Below are 25,373 nucleotides of genomic sequence, written 5' to 3'. Positions count from 1 at the left end.
TGGAACTTTAGGAGGGAAGTAATCTTCCCCGTCTGGAGGGCCTTATTCAATATGTGCCACTGCAGAGGAAGCAGAAGCTAAAGCTTAAAGCTTCCGGCTAGCAGTGTGGCAGTGCAAGGTTCGGTGATCTTTGAAACTGAGTTTGCACGAATGGTGGAAGCCCTGACAAGCTAGGAAGACAAAGTTATATAGCTAGGCGTAATGTTCGTTCTGCGGTTTGGCGGGATCAGGCACCTGCATGTCTCAGACCTTGTCCACAAAGATTGTCATTCTAGGTTGTCTAGTTGACAAATCTCTCTTTTACACGTAAAAAAGATACTTCTCGAGAGTTATATAAAAAAGATAATTTCTAAATCTCTTGAAAAATATTGGCTGAGAATTCTTGATGCTAATTTGTTTCTCCCTAATATCCAAATTATACTCCAAAACTATTGGCTACATGATAATGAAAATATAAAAAAGAATAATAACCTTCGGACATTGAGAAGACAATCGAGGAAATGTTGATACGTTGTAGTGTTCCGCGAGGTGGTAATTTTTTTCCGTGCTTAGCACGTTTTTCATTAAGAGGAAGAGGATCAGAGATGGTAAACTTACAGGTTCCGTAAACATTAATACTGGTGCATGGGAGATCAAGAAGGTAGGAGAGAGATTGAAGAAATTATGAATAGGCCTTTTAGACCGTGTGATTAGGAAGAGAGTTTCACGCGGAAGATACAAAGGAGATCCCGCTGCAGGCTGCTCTGCAGCGAGCAATTTTGTGGTAGCTAGTGCCAACAGGCGAGAGTTGGTGAGCACGAAGACGGCCGGACCGGATGGGGACGGTGGTGGGACACTCCACCCCCGACTGAATCGCTAACTTCATGGCGATTGGCTCAACGCGTCCGCCGCCGCCGGCTAATCAGGTAACGCTTTCAAGGATAGCGTAGTCGTTGGACAGGTCATCCTTAAACTTGGCAATTTAAATGCACGCCTGGCCTATGCGAGTTGGCATCAAAGCCAAAGCCTGCTGTAGTGCTGCGCTCATCATCTGCGTTTCATTGAGCAATCCGGGAGCACTGTACCATGTGTTGTAGGAGAAAAGTTGAAAGAGAAAGGATAAGGAAATGAATTATATTAATTGGAAACCACTGTTTATATATTTATACATGCCCCATGGGCCAAAAGCTTGAAGGGACACACCCCTTCAGGATTGGTCCTTTCATGATTAGTAACTACTAATTATATTATTAATTATTAATTAGTTATTAAATTGATCACTAATCTAATTGTTTCACAACACCATGCGCCCTCCATCTATATTCTTCGTCGAGGTAACTAAAGGGGTGTTTGAATCCAAGTGCTAATGCTCAAAGCACTAGTCCATCCAAATAGGAGTACGTGCAATAGGGTGGGCTGTACTTTAGCCAATTCTTAAAAACTTTAGCAAATATATGAGTGCTATTAGATGCAAAAATTTAACACCTAACTTTGGTCCATCCAAAGAGGCTCATCCAGTGGTGTTTTTGTTCGCCATCGATGTCAATTCAAGACAAGTTTTGGTACGGTATCCGTAATCACCGAGCTGTTGATATAGTCTCTACCAGTAGATTACGTTATTAGCTTTGCGTTAGTTGAGTTTTTCATTTTGGCACGATACTAAATCTTTTTTTTTGCCGTACGCGACGACGTACCAGGAAAGTGTCCGCCTGTCCGGCACATGCCAGATGGTACGATCGATGCACACTCCTATGCACCGGCCTGGCGTCACTTCTCTTGAGATCACTCTCATGCTGTCATGAGTCATGAGTTCGTCGCGACTTGACCCGCAGGCGGCACGATCAAGTTTCATGTTTCCAGTACGTTCGCTATATAAACACGAGCATAATTCATTATACAGATAAATCAAGAAGCAATATAATTCATCGTCGTCTCCGATATCTCGTACTCCACTACGACCACGCACATGGGATCAATGGAGGCTGCCGTGACGGTCCTCCTCATCTTCGTGGTGGGGATGTCTGGGGTGACGAGCGCCGTGCTGGGGTTCATAGCCGAGACCAAAAAGCTCACTGTAAGCACGACGAGTCGACGACGATACCCATATTTTGTACATGAGTAGTGATATGATCTGCAAGGTTTTGACGGATTGATGCTGCTGCAGCCGGATGACATCCACGTGTCCGGCAGGGAGTGCGTGTACCCGGCCAACCCCGCCCACGCGCTGGCGGTATGCGCGATCATCCTGCTGGCGGTGTCCCAGATCGTCGCCTCGGTGGCCGGCGGCTGCTGCCGGCCAGGGGGCGGCGCGTCCAAGTCCACCAGGCGAGTCGTGGGCGTCGTCGTCTCCATCCTCTCATGGTGAGTTATTAATTTGTCCTCACGCGCCAGCTTCGTCGCGTCGATCCCAAGGAAATTAAACGGGTGGTTTTTTATTCGGCCATGATGTTGTGTGCAGGATAATGGCGGTGATCGCCGCGGTGTTCTACTGGCGAGGCGCGAAGCTGAACGCGCCCGGGACGCGCGACGCGACCTTCGCGGGCGCCTTCTACGAGAAGTGTCTGGTCATCAGGGGCGGCGTGTTCGTCAGGGCGGCCGTGCTCAGCCTCGTCGCCACCTCGCTCGCGATCAAGTCCTGCGTCCTGCTCCGCGCGCCGGCGGCAAAGGATGCGCCGGCGGCAAAGGATGTGCCGGCGGTGGAAGGTGCCGCTGCCGACGAGCCCAGGCCCCACGGCCAGCACCCGCCGGAAGCCGGGGTCGCCGTCGGGCTGCCCCAGTGGCCGGCACAGGGGAACGGGCAAGCGCCGTATCCGCAGCCTGCTGCTGCGGAGGGGTACGGTCAGGCGCGCGTCTAGATGGCCTGACAAGACACGAGAGTACGCGACGACTACCCGTGCTGTACTGTACCTGCTGGTGCATACTATGTGTCTGCGAAATTGTTTCCGAGTTGTATTTTACGACTTCAATTTCTGGATTTGTGTAAAGGGGGTGATGATTATTCTTCAAGAAAAAAGGGAGTGATGATTGCATGATGTTGTTCACACTATCGATTTTCAATTGCGTAAGTAGCAATAAATCTATTTATTTATTTATTTATTTGATGGTTCAATTGTGTGGAGCATTTCGATACATATCACACTGTTCAATTCACTTCAAATAGATAAGTCCTACTTACAGTAAATTTGAACGATTTTGCTTGCAGATTGAATAGTTTAACGACATTTGAATATTAGGGGCCTAAAAATACTAGAGCATCTGTATAGACCTAGAGCCTGTTTGAATGCCAAGGTTTTAGAAAACTATGGTATTAATAAACTCCAAAGGGTAGTCCTGAGTGGATTTTCTAAAAAAATCAATAATAAGACTCCTTTTTGAATTTTACAAACTCTACTCAGGACCTCCTTTTTGGAGTTTTGCAAACTCCAAAACACTACAGGTTTATTTTGAAGTTGTAGTTTTAGAGAAACACGGTTAGCAAGAAAATTTAGTTTTAAAATGATGCCAAGTACTTTTGAATATTGGAAGATTACTTTGGTTTTGCAAACTACTTTGGTTATGGGAAACTGCTACCAGGTTCTGGATCCAACAAACCTTCTAGTAGTTTTTAAAACCAAGGAATGTTAACTGCAATCTTTTTTTTTCCTAACCATGGTTTTGCATGACTTCAGAAAGTTTCTTGCATCCAAAAATGTCCGTTAGCTTTCCAAAACTTTGCAAAATCATAATATTTTTTATAATTACTCTTTAAATACTTTGCTTATAACAACCCAGTTTGGACCATTTATCATTGTCGGTCATCTGAGTTATTGACGATTCTCTACAACTGATAAATTTTGATAATAGTTATCACTAACGGTTCTCAATGCTAGCTGATAATAATAGTTACCACATGCATAGAATGGTATAGCCAAACAGTAGATTACAGACTTTGCAACAGACAACCTTTCTTGAGCAAAAACTAGAAACAAGAAAAGATTTTTACGCACATGGAACTCCACCTCATCACAGGTATGAAATTGACGTTCATGTAAATTAAAATATGTGGGTATACGTCGTAACCTATTACGAAGGCTGTTTTACTTTTCTGTAAAAGGATCTCGGTAATGCTTAGAGGGTTGAGTAGACCTATCTGAAAGTTTCTAAAATTTTTTTACAGTGGTTAAACCTGCTGTGTAGAAAGTTCCGCTGACTGGACCGGAATTTCCGATAAAAGGAGAGTTCTTATATGAAATTTAAAATTAAACTTCAAGCTGCAGAACCTAGCTAAATCAAAAATTGCGCAAAGATACTAGAAGACTTCCGCTAGTGATCTTTGCAAGCACAACAACTTGAGCACGTAGATCGGCACAAAATAAATTCTAGATCAACAAGAACTAGATAAATGCAATAAGCACAGGACACAAGAGATCTATTCCCAAAATTCACTCCCACAAAGAAAGCTATGTCTCCGTTGAGGAGCTCACAAAGAGTCGGGTCTTCCACTAACTCTTTACCTCACTCAATCAACCACAAAGAAGGATTGACTCACGTACTATAAAATCCATAAAGGATAGGTGATAAAAACTTCCCGGGGCACACACACACGAGAGGACGCTCAATCAGGTGACGCCGAACTGTCTAGAAGCAAAGCTTTAAGAGTAACAAACGCGAATTGATGGATAAAAATGCTTCAAGTGCTCTTCAAATGAACTTGGCTGCCTTCTCACTCAAATGCTCAAGCTTCACACTTCAATCTTTTTCTCACCCAAGTCGTAACTCAAATCAACTCAAGGATTAGCTCTTGGAGAAGGATTTCAAGCTTTATGAGGTGTTCTTTTTGTGGAAAGTCAACAACACATGAATGAGAGGCTGAGGGGTATATATACCCAAGTCTAAAAAATTAGCCGTTAGTGTGCAGAATAAGTGATTGTCGGAACTTCCAATTCGGGGTCGGAACTTCAGACACTATTAAAACCAACCAGCTGAGGACTCCCTATCAGAACTATTAACCAACTTCCGACAGGGGTCGGAAGTTCCGAGCCACTATTGGGACTTCTGGCACTCACAGAAACAGTGAGAAAAACTCAGTGCACAACTGTGTGATTTGTGTCTCTCATAGGTAGTTGGTATCTCAATTAAGCACTTTGATATCTTCAAACTATCCATTTGCATCCATCCTAATAGTACGGTATTTTCTATACTCAAATTCAAAGTAGAAAATAAATAAAGATCTTCTTTTGAGCTTCATCACCGTCTATCAAATAAATTGGCATTTTCATGCAAATATTTGATTTCATTGAATTTTAACCTGTCCATGGTTCGATAAACACATTAGCTTCTTAATTATACATGTCATCAATATCAAAACGTATTTAGGGACCAAATGCACTTTCATTTTGCATAGATTTGTACCTTTTTGACCTGCGTACATTACTTTGTTCTTGTAACCTGATGGGGACCGTATATTTGTCGTCTTGAGTAAACGCTGTCCGGTGGCTTAAGTATATGCTTCTTGGCTCATCATCGTGTACAGAAGCAGCCAATTAATTAAGTGCACAACATAGAGATGCTCGGGTAGATAATAGAATTTACAACGAGATGTCGAAGATTTTCACACTACAGAACGAAATAACATGTTTATTTGGGGATAAGGCATAGTTTTTATAACCTCATAAGTCATCTTATCAAATTAAACACTTGCTTGATCAAGATGTGACGGTGTTAACAATCCAAATTGTAGTTCACTACGCATTATCTTTTAAAGATGAAAATAGAAAATATCCCCTATGGATCACTAAGTTGCAAATACCTCTACAAGAAAAACAATTTTATTTATCGCCTCACAAGTCTAACCTTAGTGAAAAATGTATCCTTTACGGTCCTTACTTGACAATATGATGTCAACGAATATATGCCATGATCCGACCTCAGGTACTGCATTTGAGCTGCCAGCATGAAAAGGAGGAGATAGAAAAGGGTACCAAACCATCACATCAGTTGTCTTTTTAAAAATTTGATGTACAAATCATCTTCTTAGAAACCACGTTTTCCTTATGTACCGGAGTATACAATTGCTTTCCCATAGTCCAATCGGCACGGCAACGCCGGTGAATCTTTACAACGTACTCCCGAACAGTACTCTCTTGTTCTTCTCCAAAACGACGACACATGACAGAGACTGGGAGCCCGATTAGTCTCACACTGCATCGGTACTTAGATCGGTAGTAGTGAGTCTGAGAAATTATGGCTAGCTTGAGTCTGAGTGGACAGCTAATCACCAGATGACAAGCAGGCTATACACAGCAGGTCCGCTAGGTGCCCAAAAGGTGCCAAATGGAAGAGATGAAAACAATTATTGTTACTGGCCAAAAGTGGAGTATACCAATGTGTAGCCATCGCCAGAATACATGGAGAACAAACAAACAATTTCTGAGGCTTAGGTTAGGGTCACTGCGATGATCTAGTTAATTTACGACAGAAGCAACTGGCGACCTTAATGGAAACATTACTGGTTTGCTACCGCTGAATTGAGTGTGGCGATTAAATTGCATTTAACCTCAAATCTATAAAAGTTTGTGGCCATCTTGTTGCGATGATGTTTACATTATCGCCGTTGACGACCACCATATTTCCTCTAAGACAACATGCATGGTTTTTCATCGGAAAACTACGTTTTGCTACTTCGACACCATCGGATTGCTCTGATATGCTTTGGTTTCCCACGGTCAGATATGAATTGATTGGAGCTAATTTGAAGAGTATAATACTCCATCAGTTTCAAATTATTAGTCATTTAGCTTTTCTACGTGCATAGCAAATAAATATTACGTTTCTAGAAATATCAAAACGAATAATAATTTGGGATGGAGGGAGGACATAATAAGTTGATGCGATGACATTAGAATTGTTTTAGTAGTATAAGGGTATGTTTAGTTGAGCTTTTCAACCTGCTTTTGCTTTTGCAAAAGCTAAAAGCCAACCATAGGATTTAAGGGTGTGTTTGGTTGGGGTGCGGCTTTTGGAAAAGCTATTGTGAGCTGTGGGCTGTGGAAAACCTGCTGTGAAAAAGCTGCTGTAGGAAAAGCAGAAAGCCATTTGGTTAGAGCAGCTGTGAGCTATTGGAAACTATGGGTGAAATACCTGTAATATCCATGAAGGTTTGTGGGACTGTCTATATACCAAAATACTCGTACAAACCTATGTAAATGTATCTTTTGGAAAGAAAAATATTAAATTTTCTAAATTTTTCATCCATATGGTCCACATAAATAGAGCTGTAGCAATTACACAAGGTAAATGGCTCATAAAATTATGATATATATGTCAACATAACTATCCTCCTGTCGCACTACCCAAATCATCAGCATCTTGTCACGAATGATATTCATGATATCCTCATTCTCTACATCTTCACTTCCATCTTCTTATGTTTGTACCGTGCCACTAATAGATGGTACCGAGTACTTCTCATCAGCATCACATCTCTCAAACTTCTTATCACGCAAATAACTATCACGGATAAAATTATGTAAACCAAAATAAGCCATGATTATATGCTTCTAAGTACGAGGTGAGAAACTTGACATGCTCTTCAAAATACGCCACTTCTGCTACAAGACTTTAAAAAACCTTTCAATCACATTGTATAACAGCCCTTTCTTATCACGGCTCTTCTTATCCTTCTCCTCAGCAACAGTGGATGCCCATTGTGTGTTCTTTTTTCTATGTTTCTTTTGATTGAAAGGTGATTGAAAGGTCTTTTAGAGTCTTAAAGCAGAACTGGCGTATTTTGAAGAGCATGTTAAATTTCTCACCTCGTACTCAGAAGCATATAATTATGGTTAAAGGTGTGTTTGGTTGGGTTGTGGGTTTTGGAAAAGCTTGTGGGCTGTGGAAAACCTGCTGTGGAAAAACTGCTGTGGGAAAAGCAGAAAACCGTTTGGTTAGAGCAGCTGTGAGCTTTGTCCCCTCCGCTGTTGCTGAGGAGAAGGATAAGAAGAGCCGTGATAAGAAAGGGCTGTTATACAATGTGATTGAAAGGTTTTTTAAAGTCTCGTAGCAGAAGTGGCGTATTTTGAAGAGCATGTCAAGTTTCTCGCCTCGTACTTAGAAGCATATAATCATGGCTTATTTTGGTTTACATAATTTTATCCGTGATAGCTATTTGCGTGATAAGAAGTTTGAGAGATGTGATGCTGATGAGAAGTACTCGGTACCATCTATAAGTGGCACGGTACAAACATAAGAAGATGGAAGTGAAGATGTAGAGAATGAGGATATCATGAATATCATTCGTGACAAGATCGCTGATGATTTGGGTAGTGCGACAGGAGGATAGTTATGTTGACATATATATCATAATTTTATGAGCCATTTACCTTGTGTAATTGCTACAGCTCTATTTATGTGGACCATATGGATGAAAAATTTAGAAAATTTAATATTTTTCTTTCCAAAAGATACATTTACATAGGTTTGTACGAGTATTTTGGTATATAGACAGTCCCACAAACCTTCATGGATATTACAGGTATTTCACCCATAGTTTCCAATAGCTCACAGCTGCTCTAACCAAATGGCTTTCTGCTTTTCCTACAGCAGCTTTTTCACAGCAGGTTTTCCACAGCCCACATCTCACAATAGCTTTTCCAAAAGCCACACCCCAACCAAACACACCCTTAAATCTTATGGTTGGCTTTTAGCTTTTGCAAAAGCAAAAGCAGGTTGAAAAGCTCAACTAAACATACCCTTATACTACTAAAACAATTCTAATGTCATCGCATCAACTTATTATGTCCTCCCTCCATCCCAAATTATTATTCGTTTTGATATTTCTAGAAACGTAATATTTATTTGCTATGCACGTAGAAAAGCTAAATGACTAATAATTTGAAACTGATGGAGTATTATACTCTTCAAATTAGCTCCAATCAATTCATATCTGACCGTGGGAAACCAAAGCATATCAGAGCAATCCGATGGTGTCGAAGTAGCAAAACGTAGTTTTCCGATGAAAAACCATGCATGTTGTCTTAGAGGAAATATGGTGGTCGTCAACGGCGATAATGTAAACATCATCGCAACAAGATGGCCACAAACTTTTATAGATTTGAGGTTAAATGCAATTTAATCGCCACACTCAATTCAGCGGTAGCAAACCAGTAATGTTTCCATTAAGGTCGCCAGTTGCTTCTGTCGTAAATTAACTAGATCATCGCAGTGACCCTAACCTAAGCCTCAGAAATTGTTTGTTTGTTCTCCATGTATTCTGGCGATGGCTACACATTGGTATACTCCACTTTTGGCCAGTAACAATAATTGTTTTCATCTCTTCCATTTGGCACCTTTTGGGCACCTAGCGGACCTGCTGTGTATAGCCTGCTTGTCATCTGGTGATTAGCTGTCCACTCAGACTCAAGCTAGCCAGAATTTCTCAGACTCACTACTACCGATCTAAGTACCGATGCAGTGTGAGACTAATCGGGCTCCCAGTCTCTGTCATGTGTCGTCGTTTTGGAGAAGAACAAGAGTACTGTTCGGGAGTACGTTGTAAGAGTCACCCGCGTTGCCGTGCCGACTGGACTATGGGAAAGCAATTGTATACTCCGGTACATAAGTGAAAACGCGGTTTCTAAGAAGATGATTTGTACATCAAATTTTTAAAAAGACAACTGATGTGATGGTTTGGTATTATGATAATATTTTACAAGGATAAAACGTGAACGAAGAATAAGATTGAAGCTTAGTCTTCTAATTTTCTTCCTTTATTTTAAAGTTTTGTTCTTACGTTTTCGAAACCCTCATTTGAGGTTTAGAATCTAATAACTCTTGATTATATATATCCAGTTTGTTGATATAGAGGCCGGTTCGTCCTTTTATCTTAGAAAAAAAGTGAAAACGCGGTTCTCTACCCTGTCAACTTCCCCTCATGGAACTCAAAATAATTGAGGAAGTACCTCGAACATGGCCAGAGCACATGATAGTTTATATCAGTATTCTATCCATTTGTAGTGACTTATGCTTGTGCTAATCGGCCTACGACGACAGCATATGTCTGGTGCGGATGAATTGATCGCTGTCTGCAAAACTGCAAGTGTCCACCGTCTATATACGCACACATTCACATTGGTCTCTAGACACAGAAGAGCTGAGCCACGGCTCTCGAACACCTCTTCTCCCTGCCAGAAGCACTGCACAGAGGAAGAGAAAAGGTGCAGAGAGCTAGAAATGGATAAGACGTTGATCATCGTGTGCTCAGCGGTCGGGTCTCTGGGAGTGTTGAGTGCCATCTTGGGGTTCTCGGCGGAGGGGACAAAGCTCACTGTAAGCACTACCGCGGATCTGCCTAGCTAGTTAGTTATTTTTAATTTCTTTTTTCTTTTCAGTTTTGATATTTTTCCAAGTGTTGAAGCCAACCTATCTATTAATCAATCATCATCGTATATGACCTTTCATCATCATCCCGTTACTTGTATTCGTCCTCTTTTTTATGGGAGATCTTGTTGAGCTGTGAACTACAGTATTGGTACACACACGCTTGCCTGCTTAACTGAACTTGAACCATGACTCATCATTCATCCATGCAGCCATATACGATACTGGTTCATGACGACGACTGCATCTACCCGCAGAACCCGGCGCTCGGGCTGGGGATCTGCGCCGCCGTCTTCCTGCTAGCGGCTCAGGTCACGTCCACGGCGGTCGGCGGCTGCTGCGGCTGCTGCAAGTCCCGCTCCCCTTCGGAGACCAAGCGGATCGTCGGCGTCGTCTGCGCCGTCGTCTCGTGGTGAGTGGTACGGTGACCGCCGGTGACATATCTCTGCTACAAACTACGTACATAAGCACATTCCATATGTTCAGGGTCATGAACATATGAGGCTATATCAGCAGTAATAAACGATCGAGCACGTGCTGCGAGCAGGATCGCGGCGGCGATCGCGTGGGTGCTGCTCATAGTAGGAGCGTCGTGGAACGCCAACGTGGTGCGGGTGGCCGCGCCGTACTGCCCCTACCTCAAGGACGGCATCTTCGCCGGCGCCGGCGTGCTCTCCCTCGCCGCCACGGCGCTCGGCATCGCCTCGTACGTCATCACGCGGACGCAGCGGGCGAAAGCGGCGGCACCGGCACCGGCACCGGCACCTGCCAAGGGGGAACCGAACATCCCTCCTGGTTCTTCTGCTCAAGGCAATGGACCCCACGCACCGAACCAGGAGTCTCCTGCTACTCAAGAGAGCCCAGCTGAAGCCCCACAGCCGCAGGCGGTGGCACCGCCCGCGCCCCTTGAATCAGCAGGCGAGCTGCCGCCGGTGGCGATGGGCCAACAGCAGCAGCCAGCTACTGCTACCCACCAAGGGGATGAACTACCAACAATTATTCGCAATGAGGTAACTAAGCAAGGAATTAGATTGGCTGCGAAGGTGGTGGAGCATTCCCTTCTTTCCTGACAACTAATATCGGGGTTTGGGATATCCTTCTTGTTCCCATGCATGATGACTGTCTACTGGATCTAAGGTGATGATCTTCAAGCCACAATTAAGTAATGGGGATGCTGTCTTACGGTTACCCGAAATGCCCTCTTGGTTATGCCGGCCGTCAGCGAATATGCTAGCTGAGAGTCTAATAATTTAGTTCTAGTTTTTCTGGTCCGGTGGCTTAGTTTCAGTTTGGTGTTTCTTCTTGCTGGAGAGTAGAGACTTTGTATACGTCTCCAGTATATGTATATATGCACAAAGTACGCTGCTTATATATGATTGTGTACCTTGCTTTCCCCACAATTCTAAACAGCCATAGAGTTGAGTATATATATTGTTCCTATTACAAGTAACAAACTAGAGAACTCAATGGTGACTAGAATAACTTGAGTACATTTTTTCTGCAATTAGTGCACAAGTGCAGAACACGCCGCCATTCAGCAGTGGAACCTAAAACCTACCTGCACAAAGTCTTCCCCTCCTCTCCTTAACATCGTCCTTAACACCACGGTTTAGACTGTTATATCAGGTTTTAGACTGTTATCATGATACCAATCACAAATATATCCAAAAATGTATTACAAATATGGTAAAGATAGGATAAAAGCATGCAATTAAACACCTAAATGTAAAAAATTGAGCTCAAATAAAAACTTGTGCAAGGACAAAAAGAAAAGAGATCGAAATAAGTCTGTTAACAGTAGCAGGTACGGTTGCTTATGAGAAGTGAGTAGTATCCGCACACTACTATCCACAGGATGATTTTTCAAAAAAATTTCCCAACTTCTATAAGTTTTTGATATGAATCAGATTTTTCAGGATGATAGCATGCTCTTTCCATCTTTATTTTTGTTACAATTCTTAATTTCATACACTTTTAAAAGTGTATTTTGTGTTTTGTATCATGATAACACCCAGGAACCACACAGGGATCAGGGAGCAATAAAAATCCCTATCGACTCGATGAATAATTTGGTTGAGCAAGAAACATGTGAGGGTCGTACAGTGACATTTCCTTTTTTTTCCTCTTTTGCGGTGCCATTTATACGAGCAAAATTAGCAGTTACTCTAGGATTGGATGTGCATATACGAGAACAGGTATCCCGGTGTCCCAGGCACACCGCACACGCCGTACAATTTGTATTTATGAAAAAAAATACAATTTGTAAAAGGAGGAGTTATCGGTAGCAAATGGAGTCTTTGACTATTGCCCAGTACATTCTTTCATCACTCAATAGGGTCGTATACCTGCATCCCAATCGCTGGTTTTCAGTTTTGAAGTGTTTGTAAAGACATGTGAGGTATGAAATTCCAGAGAGCATATATATTGCTCGCGTTTCAGATCACTGATCCATCGTCTAAAGGAGAAGGTTAACTGCAATTTGGCCCAGTAAATAATTTCAGCCCACAATCTCTTGCTTCCACACGCATAACATATTTTGCTTCCTACGTTATCCCCACGTTGCTTATGCATGCTTGCCTGTGCATTGCTTGTACATGCAACATGCAACCCATGCCTAGTCTTGTCGGCAATTATTTTCTCTTTTCTTATTCTTTAGTTTTTATTCATTTTTCTTCATCTTTTTCTTTATTCCTTTACTTCTTTTATTTTCCTCCTTGTCTCCTAATACTGTACATATGATAGTTTTTATTTATATCTCCTTTTATATTTCTTTCTTTACTTTTTTTCTTTCTTTAATTGGTTCTTACTTCTTCTTCCATAATTTATATCACTCATCTTAGATCTCTACATTTAGATATCAACAAATGATGGATAATTCATCTTAGCCGGTATTAAGAAAAATAGAAGCAATTAAATTTGCACGTGCATGCATGCAGCTTATGCTTGGATCACGGGAGTAGTTTTTTCATCTCTTTTCTTTTCTTTATTGTTTTTATTTCTTTCCTTCATTCTTTCCTTTTTCTTTTCCTATTTTTATTTAAATCTGCATATAAAAAATATTTTTCCTTTCTCCTTTTATTTATACTTATTTTCATTTTGTATTCATATCTTGATTTTTTATTTACCTTTTTAAACTGGTTTATACTTTTTTCATAGTTTGTATCTATTCATTTTATGATTGTATGTTATTAAATATATATATTTTATTAGATTATCTGCTATACAAACTATATATTCGCAATGAAGAATGATAAATTATAGTACAAAACTTTTTGTTTATATTTAAGAGTCAGTCAAACTTAATGTGCACTAATTTATTTGTATCGTAGATTCATAAATTGGTGTGTGAAATAACTTATTTCTTTTATATGCTAACTTGTTTAGCCTGTGTATATATGCTTATAAATTTTTTTTACGAAGTATATGTATTTGTCTTCATGTAAAATTATTTATCTACGTGTAACTAATTTATTCACAACATCAAATTATTTGCTCGCTTTGTAGATTAAATTATTCTGTGATGTTGACTTATTTGTTCGCTATATTCCTTTTTTATTATTTATCCTATATAATCAAATGTTGGCGATGTGTAATATTTTATTCATTGTATATTATTATTTATTTGTTATGTTTAACTTTTTATTTGTAGAAAATAATTATTTGTTCGTGTTGTTAAAATATTTGTTCTTAGTAGCTGAAATTCATTGTTGAGTATTAATTTTTTTAAAATATTGTGCAAACATAGGCAAGTGTGGTCTTATTTTGAAGACCTTGTCATAAGAAGGATAATGGTGCAATTAAATTTTAATTTGGATGCTTGGTTTAATACTTATAGTTTTTTATTTTGAATTTGCAAGCATGTGGGTGACATCACCATCCCTATCATTTTTGCATGCACAGAATCTTTTTTCTTTAGATGAAAGCATAGCGTGCAAATATTCAACCACAAATGGACTTAATTGCGGCTCAAAGTACCGTGTCCGCGGGTTAAAGTGCATCTAGGCCCTCTAGTGAATTTTGGTGGTTGAATAACAATACAATTATAGAACTAATGAGTTTTATGAGCTTTGGATAGATCACAATACAAATAAGTGTACCAAAATTATAATATTTCAAATTGAAGAGGAAGCAAATTGAAAAGGTAAAAGAGACATAGTTGCAAGGCTATTATATGATCTTAATGACGGTTTGCTTGTATGAATGAGTAAAGATTGGTAATACATTGGTATTTTGATCAAGAAGGAAGAAATGTGATCAAGAGCTTAATATTTCAATAGAAGTGAAGATTCTTGGTTGCTCGATCATAAATTTGGTATATAGATCAATTTGTTGAACAAATGGAATTCAATGAGTATAATGCATTGATATTTTGATCTATAAAGAAGAAATGTGATTAAGAGCTTGATATTTCAATAGAAGTGAAAATTCTTAGTTGCTTGATCATAAAATTGGTATATGGATCAATTTATTGGACACATAAAATTCAGTAACTACATATTGTGGTGCAAGGCTACAAGTGATTTAAGATGGAAAGATGGTTAAGCGTTAGTAAAAACTTGGCTACATGTTAATAATCGAGGGAGAATGCAAACTAAGGGCTTAGCACCAATGAACACATGCTAGGGTGAAGAAGCAAATTAGTGATAGTATTAATGGACCAATCAAGACCATGGATAGTCATAAGTTGCTTAGCATCAATTATTGTTGAATTATATGGATTTAGGTATCCTGAGGATGTCAAATTGATTATTGATCATATATGGTGAAGAACTTCAAGGCACTAGCTCAAGAAGGATAATGCTCAAGAAAGAGGCATAGAAAATGTTTGCAAATCCTCAAAGTATGATGCTGAAGAAAAGCGGCATAGTAAAGATATTCAAGCTCAGGCCCCGTTTGGAATAAAGGAATGAAAAATACAGGAATAGGAAAAAACGTAGGAATGGGCAAAACGTAGGAATCAAGAAGATGAGAAAACCACAGGAATTCAAAACACAGGAAACTAGAATTGTTGTTGTTTGGATTGCAGGAAACATACAAGTTTGAATATTTAAACCACGGAGGGTACTAGCCGTTGCAAGCACATACTAGCCGTTGGACATGTTGCACACATGCTAGTCGTTGGGCATAAAAGACCGTTGGACCTCTCTAGCTAGCTTCTTGCTATATAATTCACCCATATGACATACAACATTGCAAGAGCCATTCAAACACACTCACCCACCTGCAGCAAACCAAGTAGTAGTATTCATTTTCATGGATTCAAACTACCATCGTAGGTCCAGAAATGATGATGAGTTTATTTTCTGCATATTGCCCACATTACAGCCCACATTACAGGAAGATACCTCTTCCCAAGCATCACAAAAACAAGCAATACACACTTCTTGTAGGAATGGAGCCACATTTATACATGAGACTCTAACTAGTCATGAAATCATGTGTAGAACCAGATTTCATATGGAGAGAGAGAGATATTCCAAGCATTAGTCCAAAGATTGCATGAAAATAATCTTGCTGATTCAAGGTATGTCTCTGTAGAAGAGCAGCTTGGTATATTTTTATATGCAGTGTCAAAAAATGCTAGCAATCGAACATTGCAAGACCAATTTCAGCATAGTGGAGAGACAATTAGCCGGCACTTCCGGGCAGTGTTGTATGCTCTTACACAATTGACATGCAACTATATACGCCCACCTTCTCTACACCCACATCGTATATTAAGACAACCCAAATTTTCTCCATACTTTCAGGTATTTCTTTTTACGGCTATAGCAATAAGAACTTGAACTAAGCATGATACTAATTCTAGAATGATATATGCAGAACTGTATTGGTGCTATAGATGGCACTCACATCCCTGTGACAATTCCATTTGGTCAAGAAGAGCCATATAGAAACAGAAAACAAGGTCTCTCACAAAATGTCATGGTGGCTTGTGACTTTGATCTAAGGTTTGTTCATGTACATGCTGGATGGGAGGGGTCAGCCTCTGATGCAAGAGTTCTCCAAGATGCACTCAACCATGGATTTAGTGTGCCACCTGGTAAATTTTATTTAGTGGATGCAGGTTATGCAAACACACCAGAATTTCTTGCTCCGTATCGTGGAACAAGATATCATTTACAAGAACAGAGAAGAGCAGCACAAAAACCACAGAACTACAAGGAATTATTCAACCTCCGACATGCTCAGCTACGAAATCATATAGAGAGAATTATTGGTATACTAAAAATGAGGTATCCAATACTCAAAGCTGCTACATTATATGACATTAGTACACAGGTTGACATTGCTGTAGCTTGTTGTGTAACTCACAATTTTATACGGCTACACAATGGAGATATGTCATTGCCCCAGGATGCCTCTATAGATATCAATGAACAAAACATGAGGTCTGTACCACAAGGAGATGATCGATATAACAGTGATGTGCCAACATTTAACAATGAGCGACAAGCAGGAAATGCAATGCGAGATGACATAGCTATGAGAATGTGGGAAGATTATATTACAAGACGAACAAGTCAAAGATAGAGAAGTTCTTATATTAATTGTAAACTCGTCCACTCTCATGAGTCGGTTAATTTGTACCTTGCTAATTATCAGTTATGTTATGAGCACTGCTATATTAGTACTCTATACAAAAGTCAGGCTACCCAATGTTGCAGTAGTTAGTACTACAGCAATTGATCACAAAATAAACATGCGTACCTGCACACATGTAACAAAAGCTAGTCCTATGGAAGCTAAAGTTGTTTGCGTAGCCACCCTAGTCGAAACTGGTCACTAGTAAATGAGAGAAACACTTCCCTGGCTGGTGGATTATCTTTGAAAATGTCTGCTGCCTTGATCATTTCTTCCATCAGTAGTTCTTCAGCCATCCCCTCAAGTGTTGACACACAATTTTTTATGTTGTATGGATCCTCCATTTTTTTCCTCAATAGCTGTAAATCGATCAATCTCCTCTTTTTTGAGCCTTAAGTATCTCTCATGGAAATCATTGGATGAAGTAGTGTCAGGTTTTGGCCTTTTTGCCCGCCTTTTGTCTGGCACTTGTGGAGTTGAAATAGATGGTCTGGAATTTATGCATGGTAGCTCTGGAACTTGTTCTGAATCAAATGCTGTTTGATCAACAAAAGGTTGTTCTTTTTCTCCTTCTAGTGCCTCAAGAAATGCAGAGTCATTTGCTTGGTCTGAGAATTGACTAAATGCATCGGTACCAAACCAGTTGGTTTCATCCTTGCTTCCCCCTTCTTCAGAAATAAAATTCAATGACGAATCTGATCCTGCTACTCCTACAGGTTGTTTCTCCCTATTTGAATAATGATCCATTCCACGACAGCTTCTCCCTTCAGCGTATCGTCCTGTATAGATTATATGAAAAATTATTATACACATATACAAGTATAGGAATACGTGCAGTTAGTAAAGATTTAAGTTCAGCTGCAACTCACCATCATAGAGAGCAAACAGATCGTTATAATATGGAAATGACTTGTCTCGCCAGCGAAGAAGGGCTTCTTTGTTTCTACGTGCTTCTAGCGATTTCCAAACCACATCTGGCGCTGTGACCATCATCCTGTCAGGATCCCAACCAAAACCACTTTCTGCAGACAAATCTTTTACAACTCGATACTCTTTTTTTCATATCCTGCTCCTTTTGTTTTACTTGAGAAACAGAGTACAAGGTTGAAAATTTTTTATTGAATTGCTCTGTAATACTCTTCCATGCCTCCTTGCTCCATGCATTGTTTGTTCGGAATCTGGGCACATCATGATCTTTTAATAGCCCAATAAGATAAACAATCATTTGATGATTCCAATTTGCTCTACCAGATTTGCTTTTTGGGCCTAATCAGAAATACAATCTTAGTTTCGGAATAATACAAAGAAAGCACCTAATCTTGCTTTATATGAGGTCACAACTTTGACATCATCAGGCTGCTATATTTTCTATATGCACGAGGGCAATTGCGAAAGTTGGATTGTACAATTGCATTTTGCCTCAACTTGGTGTAAGCAGACAATGACTATCCGCATGTCTTACACGAGTGTAAAAATAATCTCTGATCCACACTGTTACAATGTTTGCTCAACTTGGTGTCTAGTAAATGAGCAAGGCTTCGAACAATAAGTAAAAGTATAAATAAAAGGTTTATGGTCCTGTAACATCTCAAGTCTTCAGTTTTCCTGATTATCAGTCAACCACACCTTTTTTTCACAAAGGAAAAATTCGATTCAGACAAATGAAAAATTCCAGGCCACAAGTAGTGCAGAGGCACGGACAAGTCATTTTCAACAATTAGTTTCTCAAGGACAAATACAGAAGCAAACAATTAACGTGCATGCTTCCATTCCTCTGGATAGGTTCGCTACAAGTTGCGATACTCTGATAGATACAGTGCAAATAAAAAGAGAGTATGCGCAAATATTTTTCATTGTAGCTACGGAGTACACTGCTTTTGCCGGCATTGGGTTGGGTGCAGACCCGGCTCTAGGCCAAGGTAGGGCCAAAGGTCTTGGGGTGAAGAAGCAAGCGAGGACCCAGAGCCGGGGCAGCGCCGGCGGTCAAGCGGCAAGAAGTGGCGATACTCTCGTATCGTGCCACTGACGCGTACAGCGCCCTCCATCACAGCGGCACCCCCGCCAGCCCTCTCCAGCTCCACCTCGACGCCTGGAAACACGATTCACCGCCGCCATCCTACCTCCCTACACTGAGATAAGGCAGGGAGAGCTGAGATCTTTACCTGTTTCTTGTGAAATTATTTCATCCCCTCCAGATTGAGAACCACAATCTAGTGTTGATGGAAGGGGAAAAGGCAGAGGAGGGCGATTCCGTTGAGCAGATGAGCTACTTGGTCGTGGATTCGTCATCTTGAGGTCCAATCTTGAGGCAGATGAGCTAGTTCTGTAGAGCCATGGTTGGGGATGAGAGCTTCATGAGGAAGAGAAAAAGTAGACCCAGACGGAGAGAGAACGTGAGAGACAGAGACGGAGAAAGAGCGAGCCTTTCTTTCCTTTGACTCGGAGTGGATTTTTTGATTCCTGTAAAATGCACACCCGTAGTTTCCTTTCCTGCGGAACGGATCGCCGGTTTCCTCCGTTCCAAACGTAGCAGCGTGTTTCCTTTCCTATGGATTGTATTCCTACAAAAATCCTTTGATTTTCCTTTGATCCAAACAGGACCTCAAGAGGTTTATATTGTGTTTATTATTTGATCTTGAGTATAGGTAATGCCGTACTTTCAAGAGGGATGCGATGTTGATATCTTTGCTTATATCTCGATGCTCAAACCTAATATTTCAAATACTAACATGAGAGAAACACTTGTCATAATACTTGCACCGGTTGATCTTTTATATTGATTTCAGTTGGAATGGGTAGTCCTCTGAATAAGCTTTCCATAGAGTCCAAGATCATCTAATTTGGAGTCCGGATAAAAGTTATGGTGTTTTCTGTTAGGTCATCTAAGCTGTCTGGTGGACCTGCGGAAACTCCGAAGGTTTCTGAGATTCCGGAGAATTTTGCAGAGATTCCGAAGATTTCTGAGAAAAGACAAATGCTAACTTTGTTCGGAGATTCCAAATATTTTTGCGGAGTCTCCTAACCTATTTTGAACCTAACGGTTAGTTTTTGGATCTGGAGTATCTGGAGATTTTCTGGAGATTCTGGAACTTGACAGCCCAACGGCTAGTTTTCGAGGGAAGGGTATTTATACCCCTCACCATCTCTCATTTGTTGCTGATGGTTCCTCACACAAAAAATACATATCCACATCCATAAAAAGCTCTGCCCACTCTAGATTTGCAAGAGATTTGAGAAGAGAAGTAAGTTGGGGTTGAGAGAGAGATTGGAATGGAAGATTGAGTGAAAGTGAGCAAATCCATTCTTGAGCACCCAAATTCATAGCGAGAAATCTTCGTGGCGTTCGTTGCTCTTGGAGGTCAAGCCTCCTAGACGGCTAGACGTCGCCCGATGAGCATCCAGGCTTGTGGCATGTCTCGGGAAGTTTGTGAAAGCTTCGCTTTCGCCTTCGCAAGGGAAGAAATCAAGAAGTAAAGTGCAGAAAAGGTTGAGCGCGATCCGGCTTCTTTGGAAGCAACCAACGGAGACGTAGGAACCTGTGAAGGGATCCGAACTTCAATAAACAAATTCTTGTATCATTTGTTCTTGATTTGTTGATTTCACTATTTGTTGCTTGTGCTAGTTTCTTTCTAGGTTTATCTCGATCTATCACTTGAGAAGTTTGAGCTGCAAGCTTCTAGTGAAATACCTTGAAGACAACTCACCGATGTATGGTAATTCGTTGATTCACATTTGGCTGTAGTTTACTTAGGCGTGTTGTGAAACTTCTATTATTTCTGGAGACTCCGAAGATTATTGCAGAAACTCCAGAAGTTGTGGAGATTCCGACGAAATCTCTAAAGATTCCGTAAGCTACTAATTCCGCTGCAAGTTTTTTATAAAATTTTAGAACCGTCTATTCATCCCCTCTCTAGGCGACATCAAAATTTTTTCAGCAGGTGCAATTCTGGTGATGGTTCCCGAACCATCACCTCTATATTGTATCCATGAAATTCATGGCTGTGATATGAACTCCCAGTACATGTCCGGCAGCAAATGTTCCATGAATTGCTCTCCAGCAGAAATAAATAACACAAGTGATACAAGAGTGCTAGCAAGGTCTCCACTGGTTTTTCCTTTTCTGAAACGAGCAAGGTCTCTACTCATGTCAATTCGGTCCATAAAAATGCTGAGCCGAAGACATGGCCTCGGCAACTCGGTTAACCAAGTAAACTCAAAGAACCGAAATACATAAAAGGCCCAACAACACAAAGTAGGCAGCGAAAGCCCAGTACTTATGAGGCGAGCCATGTAACCCAACTCACACACCGGCCCATACCACTCCCACCGCCAGGAGCCCAGCCCCCCACCCTCCACCCGACGCCCAAACCCTACTCCATAGCGTGCGGCGGCGGCGGCAGCCGGTGAACTCCGTGTGGCGCTGCACTCCCCTCCAATCTTCCTCCCTTCCCCACTCCGACAGATTTTAGGGCTTTCTCCTCTCGCAGCATCTCGCAATCCCCCTCGCACCCATCTCCTTCTCCCTTACCCTCTCCAGCGGCGGCGGCAGCTCCGGCTCACGACAGCGAAGGGGCACCAAGATGGCGACGATCGTGAACACGACGGAGGAGGAGCCCATGCTGGCGGTGGTTCGCTTCACCGCCGAGCTCGCCTGGGCCGACGCAGGCCCGGAGGTCGCTGACCCCGAGGTCACCCGTCTCTGCCTCGAGGCGCAGGAGCACATCCTCGCGGGGCGCTGGCTCGACATGGCCTCCCTCATGCTCGCCTCCGCTGACCTCCTCCTCACCTCTCCGTTCCGCGTCCCCGACAAAGGTATATCCCTCTTTCCGTTCCTTTTTCAATTCAAGATTTGATTTGCTGGCTTGCTCCCAGGTGAGGAGCCATGTTGGGGGGCATATTGGCTCCTTCCTCCACTTACCCATGAGAGAATTTTGAAGAGCCAAACGTTAGTGAACTAGCTGCTGCATGAGAGCCGGTACTGTTCCAGTAGCTCAATTACTTTCACATCAACAAGCATGCCTAATTTAGATGATTCTTTAAAATAAAAGAAAAGGAAAGGCCACAAGATAAAAAAGAGGAAGGTTCTGCAGTTGTGCAGGCTGCGCAAGAGATGTGTGCACAACCGCACAGGCCTTTGTAGTTGCATCGTTGCCTAAGCATGGAGACGGAGATGAGTTAACTAGAGAGATGGGCAAAAGGTGGCAAAGGGAGCACAAAGAACGACATCATGGACTGTGCCAGTCGATCGAGCACATGCAACCTTTGTTATTTTGAGAACAGTGAAGGGAGCGTGGCATGGGACTGGCATTTAGATCATTGTATTTCACGGTCTGGACAGTCACCAGTCCCCACAGTTTTGATTTTAATTTTCCAGAAGAAAGAATCAGAATGAATGAGAGATGCTCAATCCAACAGAAGAGAGACCAGGGTGAGGAGTTTACATGCTTTGCATCCATGCAGCCATGCAAATTTGTCAAACATGAGATGATATTGCACTGCATCCTTAGTAAATCTCTCCGGGGAAGAGAGGGCCGGAGTCCTCTATGGCCATAATGTGGCTCCGGCACTGCTTGTGTTCTCAAAGCATTGGTAGGCATTGTATTGTGAATCAGTGGTGGAGCTCTCGTTATGGCAAGGTATGGCCACCGCCATACCTTTTTTTTTCTGAGAGTATCTTGTCATGCTCGACATATTGCTTCCTTTCTGTGTTTTCTTCCTTCGCTGCCACCATCAATCAAGGTTTGCAGCTTCATCAGCCTAGCTGAGCCACAGCTCAGCTTTGATCTGTCCTCCGCCACTGTTGAGAATACAAGCATTGTCACTTGTAGAAGAAAAATGCCTACCAAGGATGCATCTGGACTGTATCACTTAAATGTATCTATTCAATGCTGTTAGTTTAGCTTTACATAATATATCACTTGTAGAAGAAAAATTACCTTCACTGCTTGCTCCTGTATGGGGATTGAGCCTTCAACTATTCTCTTGCAGATCTTGAGTGCATCCTCTCCGTCATCTGCAGCCTTGTCACCAAGGCCGGATCCGAGGACCAGGCGCTGCAGATCACCGACCTCATATGCGCCAAGCTTACCCAGCAGGCCGATGACAAGCCAGCATTGCGCCTCAAAGTGTAAGCAACCACCACTAGTAACCCATTCTATCAATTGAGCTATTTGTTTCTTGGATGCCAGGTTCCCTTACAAATTACAATGTTGTTTCCAATGTATACATGTAGTCTGTTTAGCTTGTACAATCTTCTCCCGAGCCCCTACGGCAAGGCATTTGTTTACAAAAAGGCTCTCGAGCTTGCCACTGCCGGGAAGGCTGCCGAGTGCATCATCCCGTCATTCAAGAACATCGACAGCTTTGTCAGTGAGTGGGGAATTGGAAATTTGGAGCAGAGGGAGCTGTACCTTGCCATCGCCAGGATCCTCAAAGACCACAAGGGGTGAGGCATGCGTGATGCTTGCTACTTATCATCAAGTTCCTTTCAGTTTACTGTCCGACACTGTTTTGCACTGATACAATTTGATCCCTTTTTTTAATTGACAGCACGACCAAGGAGTACTTTAACTTTCTCAATAAGTACCTTGCCACTTTCAAGGGATCAGATGATGACTCTGCTACAATTGGTGATGCAAAGGAAGAGGCTGTTGCGGCAATCATTGAGTTTGTCAAATCATCTACACTCTTTCAGGTGCTTGATTACCCCAGTTTATGCCTCTGTAATTATCAATTATATGAGAAGAAATTCAGGGGATATAGTGCCTAAGAAGGATGATTTTTTTTTGTTCATGAGATGTTCATTAGTGCCTCACTTCTAGAATTGCAATATAACATCAGGTTCTTATATCATTTATCCAAATGTGAATTTGTCTGATCAGACTGTTGAATTGGTCATTAACGTACCAGCATTAGTCTCGCCAACAAAAGATTCTCTAATGTTATCTAGGTTGCATATAAGCAGTGTTGGTCTTCTTGATATCTTCTTGGATCAAACTTGTGTAGTTATAAGTTGGCAGATTTGACATAGGGGTAGACTTACAAGTTTTGTTTTCCTTTAATCATTTAGGTTGCCAAATCCTTCCAGTACTCTTTCATTATGTAACCTTATCTCTTGTACCGCAACAATAACTCTCAATATATCTGAGTTGTTGCAATTAAATATTGGCATCTTTCTGGCCTTGTACTTCCGATCATTGTGCTGGTTTGATGGGAACTTTTTGTCATTTTGCAGTGTGATCTACTCAATATGCCAGCTGTTGCACAGCTTGAGAAGGATGAAAAGTATCAGTTAGTTTATGAACTTCTAAAGATATTCCTTACAAAGAGGCTTGATTCCTATTTAGAGTTTCAGACTGCAAACTCTGCCTTGCTGAAAGATTATGGTATGTTCTCCTGCTGGACCAGTACTAATGATTCTTCCCTTCCAAATTCAAGTATCTAATACATCTTCGCCGCATTTCTTTGAATTTTTTTTATGAACAATTGACAGGACTGGTTCATGAGGAGTGCATAACCAAAATGCGCCTCATGTCTTTGCTCGATCTGAGCAGCCATTGCTCCAGTGAAATCCCTTATTCAGCAATCACTTCAGCACTTCAGGTAAATTAACCGTTTTACTTACTGTTCATCTGGCCAAATGACTTTTTTTACCTCCCTGAAACTTTAGTTAGCTTTGATAAATGCTTTGTTAGATCAATGATGATGAGGTGGAGCAATGGATTGTGAAAGCAATTGCATTCAAGATATTGGATTGCAGGATTGATCAGCTTAACCAGACTGTCATCGTCAGGTATTCACGCCGCTAAGACTTTTGCAGATGTCCTTTATGTTTTAGCTGTGGATCAAGGTTTCTCTTGTTCATCATAGGATGATATGTTATTATTTTCAGTCGGCATACTGAGAGGATATTTGGGATGCCACAGTGGCAGGGTCTGCGCACAAAACTTGGAGTCTGGAGGGTAACTTCTTGATTCACATCGAATTTGCAACTAGATCTAAGCATGTTATCTAGAGAGACTATTCTGGTGACTGGTGCATTGACCTGTTAACATTTATGCTGCTCCTGATTGAGTTATCTAAAAACTATGATTCAGGGACATGTTGCCAGTGCTATCAACACAATCCAAGCTAACAAAGTCACTGACGAGGGGACACAAGGGATGCAAGGCTTGATGATCCGCTGATTGGAAACGAGTCCAGGAATAGAGTTTATAGCTCGAGGGATTAGATGAGCAATCTTATATGAGAGTTTGTAATATGAGTTAGACCTGTGACGATGCTGGATAGATTTGAGTTGCAATGCATGCTCCACAACACCATTTGTTCCGTGTTTTTGTCAGCACAGCCGTGCAAGTCAGTTGTTACACATGCCAAATTTTTTGACAGGATGCAGTCTGTTTCTTCACCGCTAACTCTTGTCCTTTCTAAATTTTGATCACTAGCAACTTTGCGCG

The 25,373-nt window shown here is 41.4% G+C and overlaps 3 protein-coding genes across 3 annotated transcripts; all 3 read left to right on the top strand.

Moving 5' to 3' along the window:
• Positions 1-1,954: 1,954 nt before the first annotated feature.
• LOC112885297 lies at positions 1,955-2,834 on the top strand. The gene is made up of 3 exons (XM_025950947.1): positions 1,955-2,053; positions 2,144-2,340; positions 2,438-2,834. Exons 1-3 carry the CDS (start codon positions 1,955-1,957, stop codon positions 2,832-2,834), a joined length of 693 nt encoding a protein of 230 aa, XP_025806732.1.
• Positions 2,835-10,185: 7,351 nt separating this feature from the next.
• LOC112885296 lies at positions 10,186-11,402 on the top strand. Its single transcript, XM_025950946.1, has 3 exons — positions 10,186-10,281; positions 10,545-10,744; positions 10,880-11,402. The coding sequence occupies exons 1-3, from the start codon at positions 10,186-10,188 to the stop codon at positions 11,400-11,402; spliced, it is 819 nt and encodes a 272-aa protein (XP_025806731.1).
• A 9,841-nt stretch (positions 11,403-21,243) lies between these two features.
• LOC112887947 (eukaryotic translation initiation factor 3 subunit M-like) lies at positions 21,244-25,331 on the top strand. Its single transcript, XM_025954244.1, has 9 exons — positions 21,244-21,729; positions 22,906-23,044; positions 23,150-23,362; positions 23,467-23,611; positions 24,152-24,302; positions 24,410-24,519; positions 24,612-24,709; positions 24,809-24,878; positions 25,014-25,331. The coding sequence occupies exons 1-9, from the start codon at positions 21,498-21,500 to the stop codon at positions 25,101-25,103; spliced, it is 1,248 nt and encodes a 415-aa protein (XP_025810029.1). The 5' UTR covers positions 21,244-21,497; the 3' UTR covers positions 25,104-25,331.
• Positions 25,332-25,373: the final 42 nt, after the last annotated feature.

This window comes from Panicum hallii, chromosome 3 (assembly GCF_002211085.1).
Source record: "Panicum hallii strain FIL2 chromosome 3, PHallii_v3.1, whole genome shotgun sequence".
NCBI lineage: Eukaryota > Viridiplantae > Streptophyta > Magnoliopsida > Poales > Poaceae > Panicum > Panicum hallii.
Note: the sequence above shows the minus strand (reverse complement) of the source record. Positions and strands in the feature narration are given on the sequence as shown.